The sequence below is a fragment of the Dipteris shenzhenensis genome, chromosome 26 (genome assembly GCF_047967505.1).
Source record: "Dipteris shenzhenensis isolate YYH24624 ecotype China chromosome 26, Dip_SZ_1.0, whole genome shotgun sequence".
Lineage (NCBI taxonomy): Eukaryota > Viridiplantae > Streptophyta > Polypodiopsida > Gleicheniales > Dipteridaceae > Dipteris > Dipteris shenzhenensis.
The window spans coordinates 37,105,585-37,128,408 of record NC_141621.1 but is presented as its reverse complement, the minus strand read 5'-3'; the positions used below and the strand labels follow the sequence as shown (position 1 = coordinate 37,128,408).

The following is a 22,824-nucleotide window of genomic DNA, read 5'->3' as shown; positions in this document are numbered from 1 at the left end:
AGCGAGGTGAGCCATGTGGAGAGTGTGTGGTACCAACAAAAAGTATGACCTCTCTCCGCTAACATCTGCGAGGATGTCAGTGCTAGCCACGGTAATCGTGCTTTGCCTGCTGCTGAGTCTCCGAGCGCCCTGATCCTATGCAAGTACGTAACTGACTGAAATGCTGCATCTAGCGCTAGGGGTGTAGCTCCGAACTCTGCGAACGTAATCTGATGCGGTACCGTGGGCTTCGCTCTGATCAATCTGGAGAACATGATGATCTGTAACCTCTCTACTCGTCTCCAATTTGCAACCCTGAGATCTCCTGCCCAAAAGGGGCTAGCATACATGACTGCAGGTCTCACCAGCGTATCGAAAAGTAAGGACTTCGTGTCGAGATGCTGAAAATGTGACTGTGCACACTGCCTCTCGAGAAGAGCCAAGGCGGCATACCCTCTACTGATCCTATCTCGTGCTGCATGCGTCATGGTGAAGACTGGACCTCTAAATGTGGCACCCAAATATGTATACTCCCTAACTAGCTCCACCTCCTGCCCATCAAATGTGAAAGAGAACTCGCCTCTCCTATAAACCTGGTATGACGTGTTGAAGACCATGACTTTGGTCTTCCCAAGGTTTACAGACAACCCTCTGTCCTGACAAAAGCTGTGGAGTGCATGGAGATGTGCCTGTAAACCCTGCTGGGAGGAAGAAATAAGAACCACGTCATCTGCATAGAGAAGAATCGGTATCGTGGATCCTGCCAGTAAAGAACCTGTACCACCCATCGTCTGTATGTACATCTCTAACTCATCGATATAGAGACCAAAGAGTGTCGGAGACAAAGGACACCCCTGCTTCACCCCTATCGTACTGCGTACTTTCGCCGACAGCCCCGCCCGTGTCCTGACTCTACCTGTGACTCTCTCATACAAGGCCATGATCGCCCATTGAATCTCCCCATTGAATCCCAAGTCACGAAGTCGCTGGAAGAGTCTGAAACGCGGCACAGTGTCAAATGCCTTTCTGAAGTCCACGAAGCAACAATAGAGCCGTTGCTTACGTGACTTCGCCTCCTCAATCAAAGCCCTGAGTGTGAAGATATGATCTAGAGTCGAGTGCTCTGCACGAAATCCTGCCTGCCCTCTAGCTCTCATGCCTGTCGCCTCGGCATGGTCATTTATATGTCCTTCTAGAATGGTCGCATAAATCTTGGCCATGACATGGCCAATCATAATGGTCCTGTAGTTCGACGCCTCTAAAGGATCCCCCGACTTGTGTATGGGTACTATGGTATTTTCTAGCCAACTAGGTGGAAGACCTGTACAAATGGACTCGTTAAAAAGACGGGAGAGGACTGTAGCTAAGGCATCAATCCCATGGATTACATACTCCGCTTGCAATCCATCATGGTCCTTAGCTCTCCCAGTCTTCAAACGATGAGCTGCTGCTCGGACACTATTGGATGAGAATAAGGCAGAGGAGGTGGGTCTAGGCACATGGGATAAGTCGATCTGTGGCTGGTCTGGAATATCATATAAAGTGGAAGTATAGGCAAGCCAAACCTGCGGGTCTGTAAGAGGAGTTTGAGATTTCAAGCGAAGGAATTTCTTCCAGAATTCCTTGGAATCACAGCTGAAAAGTAAACTTCTCAGCTCCTCCTCATTCCGGGCTAGAAATTGGCACTTTTTGCGTCGCACCAAACGCTTGTAACTCTTCTTGGTCTCAATGAGGAGGGGAGACTTCTCCTGTGTCTCAAGGCGAAGCTTCCTGCGGAGTTCTTTACACTCCTCATCATACCATCCATTACAAGGCACAAGACCGACTGGTGGAGGACTGGATGTGTGGCAAGTGACGGGGAAGGACTTGTGGGCTGCTGAGATGATGGAGGTATGTACAAGGTCCCACCGATCCTGTGTGGAGGGTAGGGCATCGAGAAGGTGCTGACGGAGAAGACCACTCAGGTGCTGGCTATAAATATCATCAAACTGGTGGTCAAAATGAACCTCATAGTATGGCTGACGCTCATGATGTTTAGAAGGGGGGGCATGAGGAATCTGGGTAAGAATAAAGTGCAAGCGTGCATGATCGGCTGAAGGCATAAAAGGGTCGACTGTGAGGTTATGTACAAAAGGGATTAAAGTCGGGGGACCCAAGACGTAATCAATGACGCTCGTACCACCACCCGCGAAGGGAAAACATGTGGCTGTGGATGAATGCGGCCACTGTCGAAGTCCATTATAAATGACCATGCCGTGCGATGAGAGAAGCTCCAATAGGCGATGTCCCTGATCTGTCACCTCTACCCCTCTATCTGAAGATAAGCGTGGAAAACTCTCATCTGGGGCAGCTGGAACTAAGACTGGATCCTCAGCAAAGTCCAAAATCTCTGCCTGTCTGTCTGATGTCCTCGCGTTGAAGTCTCCTAAAAGGATGACCTCTCCGCGGCGTGAGTACTCCAATACATCGGCTGACAAATCCTCAAAAGGTGACTGTCCTGGTCCATCTGAGGCATAACGAGACTGTCTCGGGGGAAAGTAGCATACTGCAATAAACAAGTCTCTCAGGGGGGGTCTCCTGATCCGTACCCAAAGATATCTGGCCCGATGGTCTCTGCTCATGACTGTGAGTATCGATCTGAGATGCTCTCTATAAAGAACTGCCACACCGCCAGATCCTCTGACTCCTCCTGATCGTCTAGTCTGCTGTCGAAAGACAGACTCCCAGGCATACCCTGTCACCTGCGGCAAGCCTCTCTCTGGGCTCTCATGGGTCTCTGTAAAGAAGACGATGTCCTGATCAAAAAAGGCCTCTCGTAAGTTGCCAGGCTGAGCTGTGAGGGAACCATTACAGTTCCAAACTGCGAAACTCAAGCTATCTGGCAGACTACGTGTCCCATAGGCCTCGTGTCGTCAACTGTGGGCTCCAGCCGGTCTAGATCGCATAGCTCCTATCAAAAGTCTGCCCTCTCTGATCACGGCCCACTTGCCCTCACGACGGGCAACATCCCTCTGTGCAATGAGACGTCTATGCTCCTCCCACTGAAGAGCTGTAAGGTCCTCATCCATGTGAATCTGTGGATGGTCCCTCAATTTGGATCTCCTTCGTAATACTGCGAGACGGGCCTCAGCATCTCTGAATCTGATGATAAGTGGCTGGTGCCGTGCTGGATCCCGGCCCACTCGATATGCAGCTACTATGCCATGATCCTGAACTCCGAGTGTCCCAGATATGAAATCTGTCGCCTGATCCATGGCTGATCTCGTATCTGATCGCTCAACTCCGCGGATGCGGATGTTGAGGGCCTTCTGAGCTCGCCGCTGACTCTCGGCAATAGTCTCAGAGACTGTGGTCTGCTGGGCCTATGGGGCTCTACGCACAACGTCCACCCACTCTGAGGTCTTCTGTACCTCTGTCTGCAGTGTGGCCAACCTCTCCTCAACTGCTGCACTAGCTGGGGGAGCTACATGCAGCTGCTGGAGGCGATCATCGCATGCCACAACATGCTCCTGAATGCGTATCTCCAGCTGCACTATGCGCTCAGCATGTGTCCGTAACTGGATATCCCGATCAATATCTCTGGTATGAAGCTGGCGAATATGGGAGTCCTGATCAGATCTATGACTCTCAACTGTCGATAGCTGATCAGTCAGTGTGTGTATCTGTGCTGTGAGAGACTGAATCGCAGCGCCCTGAAGTCTGCAAGTCTCCATGCACTGCATAACTAAATCTCTCAATCGCAGATTATCTGCCAGGACTGCTTCCGCTGTGGAGGGTGAAGGGGAGAGGGGGTACAAGGATGAGGGGGTAAGAGGGTAAGAAGGTGAGTAAAGGAGGGGTGCAGAAAATGGAGGTCCTGAAGAGAGAGATCCCGTAGAAGGAAGTAGGGAGTCAGGGACCGAAGAAGAGCCTACACTAGGGGAGGAAGGGGCTGAAAGGGAGGGTCGGTGGGGAGAGGTGGGAAGAAGCTGGGTAGGGACTAGGGGAGGGGAAGAAGAGGAGGGAGGAGGCTGGGTAGGGAATAGGGAAGGGGGGGAAGAGGAAGGAAGAGGATGGGTAGGGACTAGGGGAGGGGAGGAAGAGGAAGGAAGAGGATGGGTAGGGACTAGGAGAGGGGAGGAATAAGCAAGGGAAAGGGCTAGGGAGGAATGAACGGGAGCAAGAGGAGGAGGTGAGACTGAAGGAGGGAGAGGAGGAGGATTGAGTAGAGGAGGTGGGTAGGAAAGGGTTGGGATTGAGGCAAGGGAGGTAACCGGAAGTGATGGGGGAGATGGAAGTAAAGGAGATGGGGTCGGAGCCACAAGAGGATTGAGTAAAGTAGATGGGTAGGAAAGGGTTGGGGTGGAGGCAAGGGAGGTCGTTGGAGGTGGTGGGGAAGGAGATGTTAAGGGTAAAGAAGAACTTGCCTCTTCGGCTCTTGTACTGCTGCCTATGCTTTTATCTTTCTCTACTTTTGCTCCTTGGAGGGCCATGGTGGAGCTCCTTGTTTGTGGCATCTCCTTACTCCTGGAAGTGCTGAATTCTCTGCTCAAAACTGCCTCTAAGGGCCATGGTGGAGCTGCTGAATTCTCTGCTGTCAAAACTGCCCCTTTTTAGCTCTGTTTCTGTTTTTCCTGCACTTTAAGGACACTTGTTGTAAGTCTATTCACACGGGGGGGGGGGGGGGGGGGGGAGAGAAGTTTAAGACTTTCCTTAAACCCCCTTCCCTTCCAACAGAGAACCCCCTTCCCTTCCAACAGAGAACCCCCTTCCCTTCCGACAGAGGTTTGCGCAGGGAGCTGTTGGCTTGCAGAAGCGGGTATTGCGAGGGAGCTGTTGCGCAGGAGAGCAGAAGCGGGGGAGCTTTTGCAAGTTTATTGATAGTTTGGTGTGTGAGGCAGGAGGCGAGAGAGGCTGAGGCGGAGGGGAAGGGACTGAGCGGGTGACTCAGGCTGAGCGGGTCAGCGAGGGAGGGGGTGAGGGGCGGGCTGGCAGGGGGTGAGGGGGCGGGCTGAGGCTGAGCGGGTGAGGGAGGGAGGGGGGGAGAGGCTGAGGCGGAGGGGGAGGGGCTGAGCGGGTGAGGGCGGGCTGAGGCTGAGCGGGTGAGGGAGGGAGGGGGAGAGAGGCTGAGGCGGAGGGGGAGGGGCTGAGCGGGTGAGGGCGGGCTGAGGCTGAGCGGGTGAGGGAGGGAGGGGGAGAGAGGCTGAGGCGGAGGGGGAGGGGCTGAGCGGGAGAGAGGCTGAGGCGGAGGGGGAGGGGCTGAGCGGGTGAGAGAGAGAGAGCAAGAGAGCTGAACGTCAGATTGCAATAGATGAAGTGATTGAATACAACAAGAGGGAAAGGTTTTGTCTAAGTGACAAAACCTAATCCTTCACTAACCATAGTTAGTGAACTAACTGTGGTTAGGGAAAAAAACCTCTAATGAGGGAAAAGTGCCCCTAACCTACTTATTACATTACATTGGTCACTGCTAGAATATAATAATAATTTTAACAACATGATCAATGGCAAGTAAAATTGAATATATGCCACAAGGATGGACTGCACTATTCGAAGACGAACGTGCAAAGGCCAGGTTGCCAGTTTCCAATACTCAAGTTTGTTCCGAAGCTTAGCTAAAACCCAATCAGTTTGTTGTCGGCGAGTGAGTTCCCACCCCAAAGGGTAACCAAGATGACGAGCAAACTGAGTGGATGGAATGATATCCCCGGGCCATAATAGACTATGCCAGTCTTTGGAATGCAAAGGGAGCAGCTTAGACTTCTGAAAATTAACATGAAGACCAGCTGCCAAACCATAAACAGAGAGGGCCTGCATCAAGGCACTAAGATCATGGGGCGTATTCTTCGGGGTAAAGAAAGAATCATCAGCATAAGCTTGAGCAACCATGCTACGATTAGCATCCAATTCCAAGCCATGAAGTGATCCTGTAGCCACAAGATGATCAATATATTGCAACATAGGATGAGAAGCAATGGCATATAGTAAAGCACTGAGAGGGCATCCTTGGCGGACCGAACAACGAAGAGTCCACTCATTAGAGATATCCCTAGAAAGAATGCAAGCCGCATTGCTATCTTTGTAAAGCCAGTGAATAACATGCTGCATTCTTTGTCCAAACCCCAAAGCTCGCATAGTTTGCGAGATGAAATCCCATTGAACTATGTCAAAGGCTTTTGCAATATCTACCTGCAAGAGTAGAACATCCTTCTGTGTGTATTTGGCATATTCAATCCCAATATAAGCACACACACAGGGAAATACAACAAAGCATCGAGCTTCTCATCACCATTCACGTACAAGGCACTTGAAGGAGATAAACGAATCGAATTGAAATGCTGATACTGTAAATTTTTAACAGCATGTTTTACTTGTCAATCAGCAATATTGTATCCACAATGAATGCTCATGGAATAGGGGAGGACCAGTTTCCACCATAAAAGCACCAGTAAAGAGTGATGTAACTTGCTTGTCATCAAATTAGATTGGGGATTTAATACATGTATTTGTGTTTTGCAGGTTATATTCTATGAGCAAGATTGGAATCCTCAAGCTGACAAACAGGCATTACAACGTGCACATCGTATTGGTCAAAGTTGTCCAGTACTAGCAATCAATATAGTTGTTGAGAATACAGTTGAGGAGGTAACGAAACATGGGCCTTAATGGCACTGTTTCTGTTTTTTGAATTACAGGTATGCATACTCACTAATGGGGTACTTTACAGGTTATTTTAAGCCGGGCTAAGAAGAAGTTGAAGCTTACTTATGAGATCATTGGACACCCTGATTCAGGCCTTGAAGCAGATGGCCTCGACAATGCTAAACCTTCTGATTTGCACTCAATGATAACTTTTGGTCTGCACAAACTCGATCCGGCCTCTATTCATCAAGCACAGGAAGAGGAGGAAGTGAAGCCTCAGATTGCACGATTGGTTCAAGAAGCACTACGACAGCGTAGCACACGAGACATCACTACACTGGAAAACAGGAACTCTATCTTCAAAGAAGAGCTGGAAGAGAACATCTATGCTTTTGAAGGACACGACTTTTCTGCTAAAAAGAGGAAAGATGATGTTGGGAACAACTTGCCTCAGTCATGTGACCAAGCTGTCATAGATTCATGGATCAAAAGATCGGCGGAAGTTTCTGATGAAATTCTAGATGGCAGACAAGGAAGGAAACGGCATTTGAATAATGAAGATGAAAGAAAATTAGAGGACGATCAGTCTGCAAAGAAGGAAAAAGTGGAGCTAAGAAAGCGTGCAAAATGGGAAAGTTTGGGTTATATTTCGCTGGCATTGCCTGATCCAGGCGATATTGCTGGAAATTTACTGTCAGATAGCAATGGGACAAATGTGCATTTTGTGTTTGGGGACTGCACAAAACCATTAGTCAATTCTGGGAATGAGTCCATAATCATTCTAAGGTTAGTAACTTGAATTGAAATATATACAAGAGCTTTATTACCTTCTTATGAATTGCATACATTTTGAGGTCATCCAGTAATAAATTTTAAGCTGAGATAGGGAATAACTGGATACCTACAGCGTGTTGGAATATTGGGAACTGTGAGTCTATGCAGTGTTGATGTTTATCTCCTTTTTTTTTTCTTGGGAAAATTCTTCTACGAAGCAAAAATCGACCTTTGTTGTAAGGTCAAATGGAAGAAAATCCAATCAATGGTTGCACAGATGTTAACCATGGTGGTCAGAAATCCTAGACCAGTCCACAGTGTTGTAGAGAAGAGCTCAACAGGCAGTGATTGATTTGGCATGCGGAGATCCATGACTCGGAGGCATAGATGTTAGCAGGCTGTAAGGATATGTTTGGGACACGGACCCAACTAGATCCTTAGGATCGTGGAGTAGCATTGCACAGCTAGCCACGGATGAGAAACTCCTTAGCCTTTGACACTTGAGAAGAGCTATTCGAATAATAGTAGAGACTGATGCTGCCATTCTAGAGGCTTGGATGGCGAGACTTAGTAGTGATGAGCCACGTGCTTGTTTCTTTGAGAGACGAAAACCTATTGTACTTCTGGCCTATTCTTTAGGTTGGTGAATGGTGGAACGATTCAAGCGAAGCTCCACTGTTATTCCACTCTACAAAAACAGCGTCGATTTCCTTCTTTTTAGCTGGCTGTGCAGAAATTCTTTGCTAGGAAATCACACCCTCTCTCTCTCTCTCTCACACACACACACAGTACTAGGGTCCAAGACAACAGTCGGGCTGGACCTCCCCGAAGTTCTTTCTTCATTCAGAAAATTCTGAGTACAGTTTAAAAATTCAGCTCACAGGCTGCTAGTTTAAAAACATATGTGAAAAGAGAAGGCACTGTGGTGGGATCCTACATATATGTTAAGCTCGCCAAAGTGGCTGCGTGCATGATATCTTGTATGCCCTTATGTTGCTGGGTATTAACCAATAGCCTCTATCTTTGGAGTGAGACCAGACATGTACTTTCTTACGTGGGTCTTCTTTGAGACCTTCTTGAAGGAATTGATTTGTAAAAATGCATCCCAAAATTTCTGGTTGTAGGCCTCTACTGTATCTCTTGCATCCATATGCAAGCTGTCCCAGGCAACAAGGACATGGTCACTGAATTGCTTGGGCATAAACTATTTGTAGTAGTCTGAGCACTCCACCATGCACAAGCCGTTGCTTTCAGGTGTAAACAAATCATGCGCAGCTTCGAAGACTCAAAATTTCTCCGTGCCAAAAGCTGCATCAAACTGTCTAATAAACTGCGTAGCTTTTTCTGTTTGGCCATACTGGCCATTAAAAGTTGCAAACCTGGCAGACTTCCCACCTTCTTTGAATTCCTTGTTCTTTGCTCTCTTGCTTGACTTGTTCTTCTTCTTATGCTTTGACTTCGATGATTCAAAAGAAGACGACGATGATGAGGATGAAGAGGTAGAACTGAAAGGAGGACTTGAAGAGCTATGATGATGCTTAGCCTCTCTCTTCTTGGAAGGCGTACTCCCTTCCTGGCTACCTGCTTTCCTCTTTTTGCTCTTTTTGCTGTCCTCTTTTTGAGGTTTCTTGCTCTTCCTGGAAACATCATCCACAGGAAGACCAGGGTCTGTGTCCAGGAATCTTTGCATGAGGATTTACGTGCATGCGAAACAATGGATCCCTTCTGTCTTCCATGAGTGGTGCCAGTAAATTTTTGTAAGTTGCCTTAGTCTTTGACTGCACACTCTGCTTTTGCATGACCTAGTCATTCCTAGCACTCTCCTTATGGGAGGGTATGGCTTCCTGCTGTGAAGCCATAGTCACAAGAAACGTTTCGTCTGTTTCATTATTTTGACGTTTCGACAAGTTTCGTTTCAACATGATCTAAACCCTCGGATGATTTCCCTTCAAACTTGTCTTAGTTATCGCCCATTCCTGTTGTGCGCCTCCGAGGTCTGCTTTTCAATTGCAGTGAGAGTGATATCTATACGAGTTCTTTGCAGGCCTTGTTATTGTGGATGTACTAGTCGTCCGTAAGCAAGGGTGTCTTTTTTCCCCCCTGGCGAAGCCTATGCAGTGTTCGGTGCACCAGTGCAAGTAGATTTTCCTCACTCCTGATAAAGGGCCAGCAAACTTCGACGCAATTCCCCAACTCCTTGTGCAGATGGGAGGATTCTTACAGGGAATTTGACGTGTGTGCATCACGAACTCCAGCCCAATCCGAACAAGATAAAACACGTGTGTGCTCTGAGGGGAACATCTTCACAGATGCATCTACCCAGTACACCAGACTGGATCGTATCTAAATGGTGTCACGCACAATTTGTCCCCTTTTCCCTATGGCGTCGAATTGCAATCTGGCTATGAATTTACACCTTCCTCCCATTCTCTCGCTCTCTGTCTTTCATCGTCGGCCGTCACGTGATAAATACAAAGTAAAGCCTCAGAGCAAAAGTCATGAGGCAACCAAGTAAAAAGTCACAAGATTCAAACTAGAGGAGGAGACAACATCCTCGAGTTTCAAATGTTGCTTTGTAAAAATTGATGCAGTGAAGAAACTGCACCATAAAAAAAAACCACCTGCTTTTTGCCCTTGTGATTCTTCTTAATATAAGCTGGGAGCGTAAATTTTTGAATCACAGGGTCAAAAACCTGTTGCAACATAGGATGAAAAGACTCCAGAGAAAAAGGGACATCTGCATCCTGAGAAAGAGACTCTGGCATAGTCATCACAGGCAAAGGAATTGGAGCAATGTTTGCACTCTTTGATGAAGGAGCTGCATCGGATAAATTAGGGCTGATCATGTTAGCTTCACTTCGACTATCAACTGGAGAAATAGCATGCACATCATTCTGTATAATGCCCTCATCAAGGGGCACATCCATATCCTGAGGAGGAGGCTGGTGATGTTCAATAGGAGTCCAATCCTTCCTTAGTAGCAGAAAGATTGACCTGTGACTTACCTACCTTTCTCGAGTAGTGCTTTGGAACAATAAGAGAAGGCTTCTTCAGTGAAGCCATAGCAGAAACCAGAGGAGGAGAGTAATTTTGACAGCTGAGGAAGGAGCAGGAGGAGTGATCCTGGAAGCAGAAGAGCAATCATGTGCAAAGTGACCAACCTGGCGGCACCGATAACATGCTGTAGGAAAAATGCAGCCTGATTCTCATCGAATGAGCAAATCCCAAATCAAAGATCCAGAGTAGAAGGCACGGGTTGCATCATATCCCACAGAACACAAAGTCGAACATCTCGAGTAGCCTGTAGGAACTCCTGTCTCGGAATATGCAAAGGACAACACACAGCACTAGGGCCCAGGACAACTGGACCCCCCCCGAAGGTCTTTATTGAGTATACATTAGAAATGCAGCTCATAGGCTGCTAGTTTAAAAACATACGTGAAATCTTCTTTACAAAAGAGCTCTCAGCTCATTTCTTTTGGTAACATGTCAAGTGTCAAAAATCTAAACTATCTCTAGCTACATGCCTCAAAGGGCTAAACTCTAGGGTCTTCGTAGCCCTCGGTCACATGGACACCTCCTGGTTGTCCTCTGGGTTCCATAGCGCTTGGGTAATCAACCTCTCTTAGAACCTGCAACCATTAATTAAAGTGTTCATAGCCATGGCACCCATTAATTGTTAGCGCTCTTGCATGCAAATAAATTGTAGACTATTCCTAGTCTCTGTGGGCGTCCCCACCAAGCCAACATGTGCACATAACATAAAACAATTTCTTTAGTCGACCAAGGTCAATTCTCTTGATCGTAATTAAGGGGCTTGACCGATAGTCGAAGCCCTTAATTATGGCTAAGTCTCTCCCCATCTTGGCTAACCGAAGTTAACCCTCTTGGAGTAAGCCAAGTCTCGTTGGCCGAAGTCAACACTCTCTGACCGAAGTCAATGCTTTATTCTTTGGTTAACCGTGGTTAACCATCTTGGCCTAAGCCAAGTCTTCCTAATTGGAGTTAGGCTTACCTAATCGGGGTTAGGTATCTTTGACCGAAGTCAATACTTTGAGATAACTTCTGAACATAACTAAATAAATGAAAGACTTATTAATTATGGTCAAATAAATGGTCAACTAGAACTTTGACTTTGGAGTATTTACGACTTGGTGACATTCCCCTTCATTGACAGTTCCTTGCAGCCGACTCTTATTTGGAGGAGCTACCTTCACAAAGGGTCAGTGTATCAGTCAATAGAAGAAGCATAGGGTTATTGACTTGAATCCAACTAGTCCGAGACCAGTCAGAAAGACCAGTCAGAATGGAGACTTTGGTTATGAGAGGGGCGCCCAATCTTGGAGGTGCATTGGTATGCTGGATAGTGATTTTGGTTAGAGTAGGCCCCGTGGGGCAAAGCAGGTGCTCTTTTCTCCAAAACTACCCATGTTGGTTGGATGTCTTGATCTTGCCTGCTCTCCCTTTTGACCCTTGGTACGATTTGAGAGCAGGACCACAAAGGTTGTAAGGGAACCTTAGAGCTTCGCATATGCTTTTGCTCCTTTACAGCTTTATGGATCAAGGAATCGGTTAGTTGTATAATTCGAGCACATTGTTCGTTAGCAGTTGCCTCAGGCAATGAGCTGGAGAGTAAAATGTAGTGCAAACAACTGGCCTTTCCTTTTGCAAATGCCTTGGAGGATAGCTTATTAGGGCTTACTACACATGCCCACCCGCCCCCCCCCCCCCCTTTCCTCTTCCCAAAAAAAAAAGATTAAAAAAACGTAAGGGAAAAAAAAAGAAAATGCAAAAAGATTCAAGAAAAAGGAAAAGTGAATACTCAGGTCCTCTTCGTGGAAAAAGAGGCCCACATTTATGAACATTTGACAAGGAAAACATAGGTTCCTTTAGCATGAGGATATATGTACACCCTCCTATCAAAGCCCTTTGTAATTGTTTGCAAAGGATCATGTGTTGTGGCTGTTGTCTCTCAATCCGTGCAATTCCAGCTTACAATGGTCCAACTCATGGGGAGGAGGGGGGGGAGGGGGGTGGGGGGGCACTAAAGAGGGCCTTTTGATGCCTCGAAGCCCGCGTGATAGCTGGATTTTGAGGGGTGTTTTGAGGGAGAGTAGTCCAAATGTGTGTGGTGATGCGCTAGAGGCGCCAATGGTTTCAAATCCATGTTAAGGGCCAAATGCATCAACATTGAGGGTGATACTCCAAAGTTGTAATAACATGCATGCAATATCACCCTTGGTGTGGACACATTGGGAGCAATATTGTGCAGCTTTTTGTTCTCATCCAGCCAGATCATCGCTTTTAAACACTTGAATTTGGGTCTGTCATTGGGAAAAGCTGCTAGAAAGGTAGCCTTCTAGTCATGTGCTATCCACAGCTCACATCTATGCTGCCCCAACAATCATCAAGTATTTGCATTATCTCCTCCTCTATCAAAATCCTACAGTTTCAAATAGGCATGTAGGGCTCCTTACTGCTCCGATAGTGCCCCCTTTAATGGGCTGTAGAATCATCACAGAGACCTCGAGGGCAATAGGGTGCTCCTGATGAACTTCAGTGTAATCCCAGGGTCTTAGTTGCCAAAACTCTTGCTGAAAATGAGGATTTGATCCCCTTGAAGAAGACAAAGCCAAATCGGGAAGATTTGCATGACCATGCCTTGGCCGCGCCCTGCTCCCTTGGCAGCGCCCTGCTCCCTTGGCCGCGCAGGCTTCCTTGGCAGCGCCCTGCTCAGGTCGCCCCCCTTCAGCCCGCCGTCTGGCCGCGCCCTGCTGGTCGCGCCCCCCTTGCCCTTCAGGTCGCCCCTTCAGGCCGCCATCTAGGCCGCCAGTCGCTGTTGTCCGCCCTTCCCTTGCGCTTCAGGCTGGGCTGCTTCAGGGCCCTCTCCGGGGCTGTTCTGCTCGTGTTCCGGGGAGCTGAGTTCCTGGGCTGTTTCCAGGCATTGGCGGAGCTTTTTGCTTTAGCATTGAGCGGCCTGTTTTCATCCCACGCAGGCTGAAGTTTGGGGCATTCGTTAACCAGGTTTTTGGGATTGACTAGTGGTTGGTTGCGAGTTCTTGGTGGGTATTTTCAGCAGAGGTAGCTCCTTCCCTCAGGACAGCGCAAGCTGAGACAATGGAGGACACTAATGCCACTCCCGTCGCCGAACCTGAGGAGATTGAAGTCACAGTTTCTTTTAGTAGAGGAGGGTTTTCGTTTGACGCACATCATTGGCTTTCTACCCGGTAGAGGCCAACAGTTACGTGATTGGGTGTACACCAGCATGGCCTCATTGGGTGTCTCAGTTACGGTTTTCCGATTGCTTGGCAGAGGGTACTTTTCTTTTGGCCTTCAGTCTGCAGAGCAGGCTCAAAGAGTACTTATGAGCTCACCGATTCAGTTTCAGAGCAGAGTCATCCATTTGTGGCCTTGGCGGAAGCACTTCAGTACTACTTCCTCGAGACCGCGACAGGTCTCTTTTTGTCATTTTACATGAGTTGGGGCAGATTTGGAGTTTGATTAGAGACCAACTTTGGATTGCGCCGTCAGAGAGAGAGTTTTGTGCCGCTGCCACTGGCACCCCCTCACTTCCATCGGATGTCTAGGTTGTCCATCATTTCTTGGAATGTGAGAGGACTGAACGGCCGTAGATTTACCTCAGATGCAAATGGTCGTAGATCGGGAGTTCCTAGATTGCAGTTGCTTAGGGACTCCCTTCGGTTTATTTCCTCAGGGTCCCCTCCAGACATTGTGCTTATCCAGGAGCATAAGCTCTCCCAGGACAGGATTGACAGATGCAGATCCTTACTCAGAGGACAGAGTCGGACATATTGGAGCCCAGCGGATGGCACGAGGGGAGGAGTTTGCATTTCAGTTTCAGCCAGGTGGGCCTCAGAGCTCACCAAAGAGGGTACACTAGTGGAGAGCAGGACATGCTATGTTATTCTTCAGATTGAGAGCACAGCAGTTGGTGTTCTCAATGTGTATGTTCCCACGGATCCAGCCCACAGACGTGCTTTTTGGAGACAGCTCAGAGAGTCCCTTCCTCAGGTAAACACCTGGATTGTTGGAGGAGATTTCAACATGGTTGAATTCTCTGAAGACAAGTCGGGCTAGACAGAGGGTGGCCTTTCGGATAGGGAGAGAGTGGAGTGGGATAGTTTTGTTTTGCATGCTGGACTTCACGATGCAGCTCGATTGGACGACTTTCGTCACTTGGCTGACAGTCTTCAGTTCTCTTGGTCCGGGGTTTTCCATGGCTCTCTTTCTTTGGTCAGACTTGACAGGTTTTATATTGGCCAATGGGGCTAGGCCAGAGGAGGACAGATTGGGATCCGCCCGGGTTATGTTTTATCTGACCATGCTCCAGTCCTATTACAGATTCTTCCTACCTCTCGATTGGAGAGCACAGGCTCTGTGAGAGTTTCGGACTTTGTTTTTCAGGACAAAGAGTTCGTGGAACAGTTGAGAGAGGCTTGGTTGTCAGAGGACACTCCTGTGGATCAGGGCTGGTTGATGTGGGTAGAGGGGGCTTTGGCTAGAGTCAGCATGGCCTGCCAGTTGAGGGCAAAAGAGGAGAAGGAAAAGCTCAGAATTAGAGATCGAAACGCAAGAGCGGAGGTATCCAGATTTCAGAGATTGATTCAGAGTTTTCCTAATTCTCTTTTCATCAGAGGGTAGCTTTCAGAGGCTCAGGAGAGACTAGAGGAGATTCAGGGCAGGAGGGCCCAGTTTAGGTTTTACTCCCAACAGACTTTCTGGATCCAGAAGGGGGATAGATACTCTAGAGAGTTCTTCAGGGCAGTGGGTCAGAGATACTCTTCGGACAGTCTTCGTAGACTTTGGATGAGGCCGGGTCTCTTCAGACGGACCCTCACCGTCTTATTGAGATCACTTGTGATTTCTATTCCACTCTTTACACTGCCGATCCAGTCCCTGAGGAGATGATCAGAGCCAGAGAGGAGATTTGGAGTCATGTCCCCCAGATGGTCTCAGACAGGATAAGTCATGTTTTGGATAGCCCACTATCACTCCTGGAGATCACGGACGCGTTACATGAGCTGCCCAGAGACAGATGCCCGGGGGAGGACGGTTTGTCGCCACTTCTTTTTAGAGCTCTTTGGGATACGATTGGGCTGCATCTACTCTCTGCCTTTTCAGAGGCTCTCGATACAGGATCTTTGGGCGAGACATAATGCACAGGTTTGATTTGTCGCATCCCGAAAGGGGGAGACAAGACAGTGCTATGTAATTGGACCCATTACACTTCTAGGGACAGCCTACAAGATCCTAGCAAAGACCTTGGCTTTTCGCTTAAAGCCTATGCTGCGAGATATCATTAGAGCTACTCAGACAGGATTTGTCCAAGATCGGAGTATCTTGGATAACATCTTCACTTTTTGGGAGGCCACTCACTGGGCGAAGGAGAGTCAGCAGGAGATTGCAGTTCTTCTCTTCTTCTTGATTTTGAGAAGGCTTATGACAGGGTGGACTAGGGTTTCTTGGAGGGCACTATGAGGAGGCTAGGCTTTAGTGATAGATGGATTTCATGGGTCTCCTCACTTTACTCTCACTCTTCTAGCAGGATGGTGGTCTGTGGAGGCAGAGGACCGGCTTTTCAGCTATCCAGATTGGTACGACAGGGATGCCCGCTTGCACCTTACCTTTTCCTTTTTCGTAGCGGAGGCTATGGGATACTTTATGCAGGCTACCAGTCATGGCACTTTGGGCCTTCATCTGCCTATCCGGCAGGAGCAGGAGCTTCTGGACAGTGAGTTTGCTGATGACACGGCACTGACAGTGAGAGGAGATGCATATAGTCTTGCTGCTGCTGCGGATTCAATTGACAAGTTCTGCCTAGCCTTAGGGGGGCTTGTCAATTGGAACAAATCAAAAGGCATATGGATTGGAGCTCAGCAAGATACCCCAGCATGGGGAGGAGACAGAGGCTTTGTATGGATACCCAGAGGCACCTCCACGAGATATCTAGGCTTTCAGGTTGGCATTGAGGTGTCCTCGATGCAACAGTTTGCCCCAGTTCTTGAGAGTATTCGGAGAAAGCTAGCCTACTAGAGTACGGCTAGACTTTCTTTGGCCGGAAGAGCGCTGGTACTCAACCAGGTTCTACTAGCGACTATGTGGTACATTGCGTCATGTTGGTGCTTTCATGCTGACTCGATCCGTCAGGTGAGGAGATTGCTTTGGAACTTTCTATGGAGTGGTGGTGATGGTTCTGAGGACACTAGGGCCAGAGTATGGGATACTATCACTTCACCCTCCTCGCAGGGAGGACTTGGGGTTCTTGATCCGGAGATGCAGAGCAGAGCCCTTTTAGTCAAACTTCTTGTTAGAGGTTTGACTCCAGGAGATCAGCCGTGGAAGCAGTTCCTACTGCATGGGATTCATCAGTGTACCCCCAGAGCAGCAGGCCAGTGGGCAGGTAGAGTCAGTTGAGCCTTCCTGACGGACCAGCATTCTCAGCCTTCCTCACCACTTGTGAAAAGGCTTATTCAGATATGGGATCATTTTCGACAACACCTCATTAGAGCAGTTCCATCCTCTAGAGAGGAAATTGCCCGACAGCTACTTTACCATAACCCCCTGGTTCAGTATCAGGGATCTTCCCTTGGTACATAACTTAGGACTCCCTTGGCCAGATGGCATGCTCAGGGGGTTGTGACAGTTGGAGATTGGTTCAGGGGAGGTGTGGAGATGTCAGAGGAGGTGATCAGAGATAGACACGGGCCACTTGGACAGATTGCTGCCACCAGATTACTGATCATGAGAGCTATTCCTCAGGAGTGGAGGGATATACTTACAGATCCAGCCTATGTTCATCCCATCTCTACTTGGTCAGGTTGTTTTAGTGAGGCTGGGCTATGCATTGGAGTTCGTTTAGGACCGGCACCGTTTATTTATTTTGAGACAAACTCCTCTCACAGATTGTATCCCACTCAGCCCCTGGATCGACAGGAGCTCCTTTGGCAGAGAGTCAGGGTCATTGGTTGCCTGGGTAAGGAATGGGCCACAGATCCTTCCAGGTTGACCATTGCAAAGGATACTAGATGGAGACTTTGGATTTTTCAGGGTCGACCTCTTGTAGAGCTTGACTGGGACCCAAGTGAGTGGGCATGGCGTGCTCCGGTGGCAGGCGATCATCCTCTTTCCTTTTTCCAGTACTCGACGAGGGCAGGTTAGAGGCTTCAGTAGAGAGACTCTCATCACCTACCATTTGCCTCCCAGCATTGGCACGCACAGGGACTTACTGTAGAGCTCTTGCTGAGCTACTGGACTCACTTTTGGGGCATCAGTAGAGCCAGGAAAGTCTCCTACTTTCTTTGGCTCACTATACATAGGGGCATATTTGTGGGTACTTGGCTTCAGCAGATGGGTAGACCCTCCTTGTGTATGCGTTGCCAGCTTGTAGAGGAATCTAGCAAGCATTGTTTATGGAGCTGCCCCAGCTCTAGAGTGGTATGGACAGGTATCTTCAGGTTGTTCTCACATGTTACATCCGAGTCCTTTCTGATGACATGGGGCGCTGGCCTTTGGGGGAGAGGATCTGGAGCCTTTACTCTCTTTGAGTCAGAGCCAGGAGACCACAGTTTCTTCATGCAGCGTCGCCAGAGACTGGGTCCCACAGAGGCCAGCATCATGGAGCCGCAGGATTTACTTTTGGTACCTGTACCAGCTCAGGATTCCATGCCTACTTCAGCTGCAGGGTCATCCTGGGAGGTGATTTCCAGCATTACCCTATGGCGGATATGGTGTTCGCGATGTTCTTTTGTCCTTGGGGGCCATTTATGCACGGAGGCTGACACTCTCGCTTCCATTTGGGCGGAGATTAGGAGTCTGTGGGAGCGGTGTACAGGCACCTCTTTGGCAGCTCGTGGGAGACTTATATCCTTCATGAGGACATGGGACTGCTCATTATTTTTTCATTTGACCCCTTTTGGGATGTCTTGGCATTTTAGACCACCACCATGGCTTTTTTGCCACATTGTTGAGGCTAGGGATAGAGTACTTTCTCTCCCACCTGTTGTATGATTTGTTTTGAATGGAATATATCACTCTTTTATTTTTTAAAAAAATTTTGTTAGGTGAGCTAACATTGGCCCATCTACCTTGTCCAAGTGGCGAACATATAGTACGGCGCAGGTACTGTATGCAGTACGGAATAGGTACGAGACCTTCCGTACGCCTGTACGACTGTACGGAAGGGAATGCAGTTAGATCTGAGATTTGTAAGAGGTTGCGGAAGCTGGACGCCTGGATCTGCAGCACAATAAAATGGCGACTGATGGCCACGTGTGCTGAAGGAGACCTCGAAAAAATTGCAGCAGGGCCTAGAAGTAGTCGCCTCTGCTGGAAAGCAGCAATAAGGTAGATTATGGCGACAAAAATGGCTTTGGAAGCCTTAGATAGTAGTTGAAGATCCTCGAACAGGCTGGAGATGTGTCGACCAGCAGAGCAACAGACTCCCAATGAGCAATAGAGGACTCGGGGGGCTGAGGAGAGCTGGAAGACAAGAGCAATACCTGCTCTTATACCACTGTAGGATCGGATAGAAAAAAGAGAGAGTGCAGGTAGCAAAAAGTTGTAGTAGAAAAGCCGTCACGTCAAATTTTAGATAATCAAAAACATACAAGTACAAAGTACTTGTACCTAGACCTAGGACTAAGTGTCCTAGGTGTCACATAGGACTAAGTGTCCTATGTGGCCTAAAAGGCACTAACACTTCAAGTGCCTACACGTATGCCTACAAGGCACATACCATGGCCTATAGGGCATCACTAGAATCACCAGAAGATGGCCTACAGTTTACCAATATGTTCGCCCACTTTCAATCCTTGATTCATTTCAAGGTGATATAGGTTCTTTCGAAGAAACAATCGATAGGCATGCACAACCAATCCATTCAATGCACACATAGGACCATCCACATGGAAGGGCTGACACAAAAGATAACTTGCCACCTCAAACATGGATCCATATCCATCCTATCCTATATTATTCATGCCACTTCATCTCACACACATTGCAAATAACATTGGTCTTTTTACCATCTCAACCCACGTGTAGATGTGAGTTGTTGGAGTGATTTGAGGCATACATAATGGAGTGGTTTAGTGACTTGAGGCATGAATGTTGGGGTTGAAATGCATAAAACCACACGGACTTCTCTCCATCCTACAATCTTTTGGGTAGAGTGATATATATATATATATATATATATATAGAGAGAGAGAGAGAGAGAGAGAGAAAGAGAGTAAGCAAGTAGGAGGAAGGAGGAGGGAGAATAGATAGGATTATATGTCACATAAATAAGTAGTACAATGAGTGGTGGATGGGGACTTATATTTTTCGCCAACTCTACTACAAAGTAGCCCCTTTTCCCCCTTCATCATAGCCATCCCTTCCCATAGAATTTTACCCTCAATTTTACATGTTCTTGCTGTAACACAAACGTGTTGAGACAGGAAAGTGATGCTGCCAGCCTGATAAAAGATAGGGGAACTCTTGGACAATGCTCTCTGGCTGTCATGATTGTTCATCCACTGGAAGTCCTTTCCATCTGGTGAGGTACTCAATGCATACCTTGTTGCAGAGTACTCTATCTTTGAAACCCACAATGTGCTCGGGGCATAAAGGATATAACCCTTCTCATCCATTGGTGGCAGCTCTGTAAGTATGTGTGCATGCTGGCCTACATGTGGTTTCAGCTAAGACACGAGAAATACATTGTGGATCTTGGAGGTGCTCGGTAGCTCCAATTGATATGCTACCTCCCCAACCTTGCGGATGATTTTGTAAGGGCCATAATACCTTATGATCTTGGAAGTATGTGCACATGCTGGCCTACATGTGGTTTCAGCAAAGTCACATGAAATACATTGTTGATCTTGGAGGTGCTCGGTAGCTTCAATTGATATGCTACCTCCAAAGTCTTGTAAGGGCCGTAATACCAATGAGCAAGCTTTGTGCTGGTATTACCCCTCAATGACGTATAATGATTTTTGTGGAGACATAAATGCACATAGTCCCCTTTCCTTGAAAACCAGGTATCTCCTACATGCATCCTCATGTTTGTTTTGCTAGGTCTGGGCGTCTTGCATATTCTTTTTAGCCAATTGTAGAAGAGCTTCCATCCTTTCGTGCTTGCTGATTTTTCACATCCATGTCTGCAATTGAGGAAGGCATTCCCACTTTGCACCCATACATTGCCTCAAGTGGGCTCTTGCCAATAGAGAGATGCTTAGTGCTGTTGTAGCAAAATTCAGCAAGTGCAAGCCACTTACCCTTCTTCTTTCTCGTTGAGACTTGGATGGCCACGACCTCTTGGTATCATGACAAAAATGCCTCAGGTATTCCTCTACTTACCCTTTTGGACTGACCATCGGTCTCAAGATGCTATGCAGTGCTAAGAGTGAGTAAAGTATCCACTGTTGTAAATAATTCCTGCCAGAAGTGACCCATAAATTTCGCATCTCTATCACTGACAATTTCTTGTGGGAATCCATGATGCTTAAACGCCTGATCAATGAACTGCCAAGCACCTGTGAAGCTGAATATCAGGTGCTACTATTAGAATTATAGATATAATTCAGCAGTGACCAATGTAATATAATAAGCTAGTTAGGGGCACTTTTCCCTCTTTAAGAGGTTTTTCCCCCTAACCGCAGTTAGTTCACTAACTATGGTTAGTGACTACTAAGGTTTTGTCACTAGGACAAAACCTTATCTCTCATTCGTTGTGTAGTACTCTTCACACTCTCCTATTGCAACTCAGCTTTCAGCTTCCAAGCTTCCAGCTCTCACTCTCTCTTGCTCTCTCTCACTCTCCATTCTCTCACATTTGGTATCAGAGCATTAGATCCAGCTCCCTACGCATTCTCCGTTGAGCTCCAGCTGCAACTTAGCTTCGCTGCAACACATATCGTCTGTACAGTGTGTATGACTGTACGGAACCAGCACGTGGTTTCTGCACATCTGTACCTGCCGTACTGTTCCGCCGTATTGCTCCAACTCCATCCGTACGTTCCGTACCTGCAAAGTCGAAATCAGCACCGTACTGTACGTGCGTGCCGTACAGTGCCATACAGATCTGCGCCGTACAGATATGCTCGCCGTACATCGCCATCAGTACTCCGTACAGCGTCGTACAGATGTGCTCGCTGTTCGTACTCTGTACAGCTCCAATCGTCCATATTCCATACATTCGTACGGTCATTCGTACAACGTACGAGTTCCGTACATTGACAGTTCCGTACTGTCAGCTCACTGTCCGTACACTTCTGTTGCAGGCCTTCTATGCAGAGTTTTACTTCGGCAGGTACTCGAGCAGTTAGTTTTTTGGGCAGGCTTTGTTTGCAGATAGCCATTGTTTGGCTCAGTTTTCTGGAAGAATTTGGGGCATTTTATTTGTTGCAGACATTGCAATCATTGTGTAGTTTCAGAGCTACACTTGGAGCAAAAATTATAGATTTGGTCTGAAATTTGGGGCTTTCTGCTGAAGTTGCAAAATTTGGGGCTTTCAGTACTTGTGCCCCTTTCAGGTTGCAATTTCAAGCTCGAAATTTGGGGCTTTTAGTTCTGCAGTACAATTTCTTGAAGAAATTTGGGGATTTTGTGATTACACTGCAATTTTGCAGTAAAATTTGGGGCTTTTGCAGAAAGAGCGCAATTCTTGCAACATTTGGGGCTTTTGATCAATTTGCCCCTTTCCGGTTGCAATTTCAAGCCTATTTTGGGGCTTTTGTGTTGGAAGAGCAATTTCCGGAGTTTTGAGTTCATACTGCCTTTCTTAGAGTGTTTTGCAGCACTTTTGGCAGATTCTGGAGAGTTTTTTTGATGCTTGGACAGATTTCTGACAGTGCAAGTACAGAATTCTAAGTTGCATTTACAGCCCGTGCTTGGCTGTGTTTTTTGGGAGTTGTGCATTTCATTCCCAGTAAGGGAATTCAGTTTTGTATCTACTTCAATCTCTTTCTCAAATATGGCCCATCAAAATCAGAATGACTTCGAGTTCGGTGGTCTTTCACAGGAAGACAAGTTGGATGGTACCACCCTCTGGAGTTTCATGGTACGCAATATTCTGATTTCTTCCAATTTATGGGATTATGTCAATGGGGATGAGATCCGACCAGCAGATATTGCACCTGCTACCCCTCCCCAGCAAGGAGGTGGAAGAGGTCGTGCACAGGGTGCAGCTACAGGACAAGTTGTTGGTGCAGCTACAGTCACTACTCCAGAGCAGAAGAGATGGGATTCACGGGATGCCTTAGCTTTGTCATGCATCTCTCTTTCAGTGAAAAGATTTATCATTCCGCATATCCGGTCGTGTAAGACCTCCAGGGCAGCGTGGGATATTTTGGAAAGCATGTATGCAGCTCGGAATGATGCAAGGGTATCTTTCTTGAAAAGAGAGTTGAGTAATACACATATGGAAGAGGGTGACTCCATGTCAGT

The 22,824-nt window shown here is 47.5% G+C and overlaps 1 protein-coding gene across 1 annotated transcript in view; it reads left to right on the top strand.

The window, feature by feature from the left end:
• Positions 1 to 22,824, top strand: part of ASG3 (SNF2 domain-containing protein / helicase domain-containing protein) — a 125,253-nt gene that overhangs the window by 82,551 nt on the left and 19,878 nt on the right. Inside the window, exons 11-12 of the mRNA XM_087397638.1 lie at positions 6,478 to 6,603; positions 6,686 to 7,386. Coding sequence (XP_087253764.1) covers positions 6,478 to 6,603; positions 6,686 to 7,386 — 827 coding nt within the window. The remainder of the gene's footprint in view (positions 1 to 6,477; positions 6,604 to 6,685; positions 7,387 to 22,824) is intronic.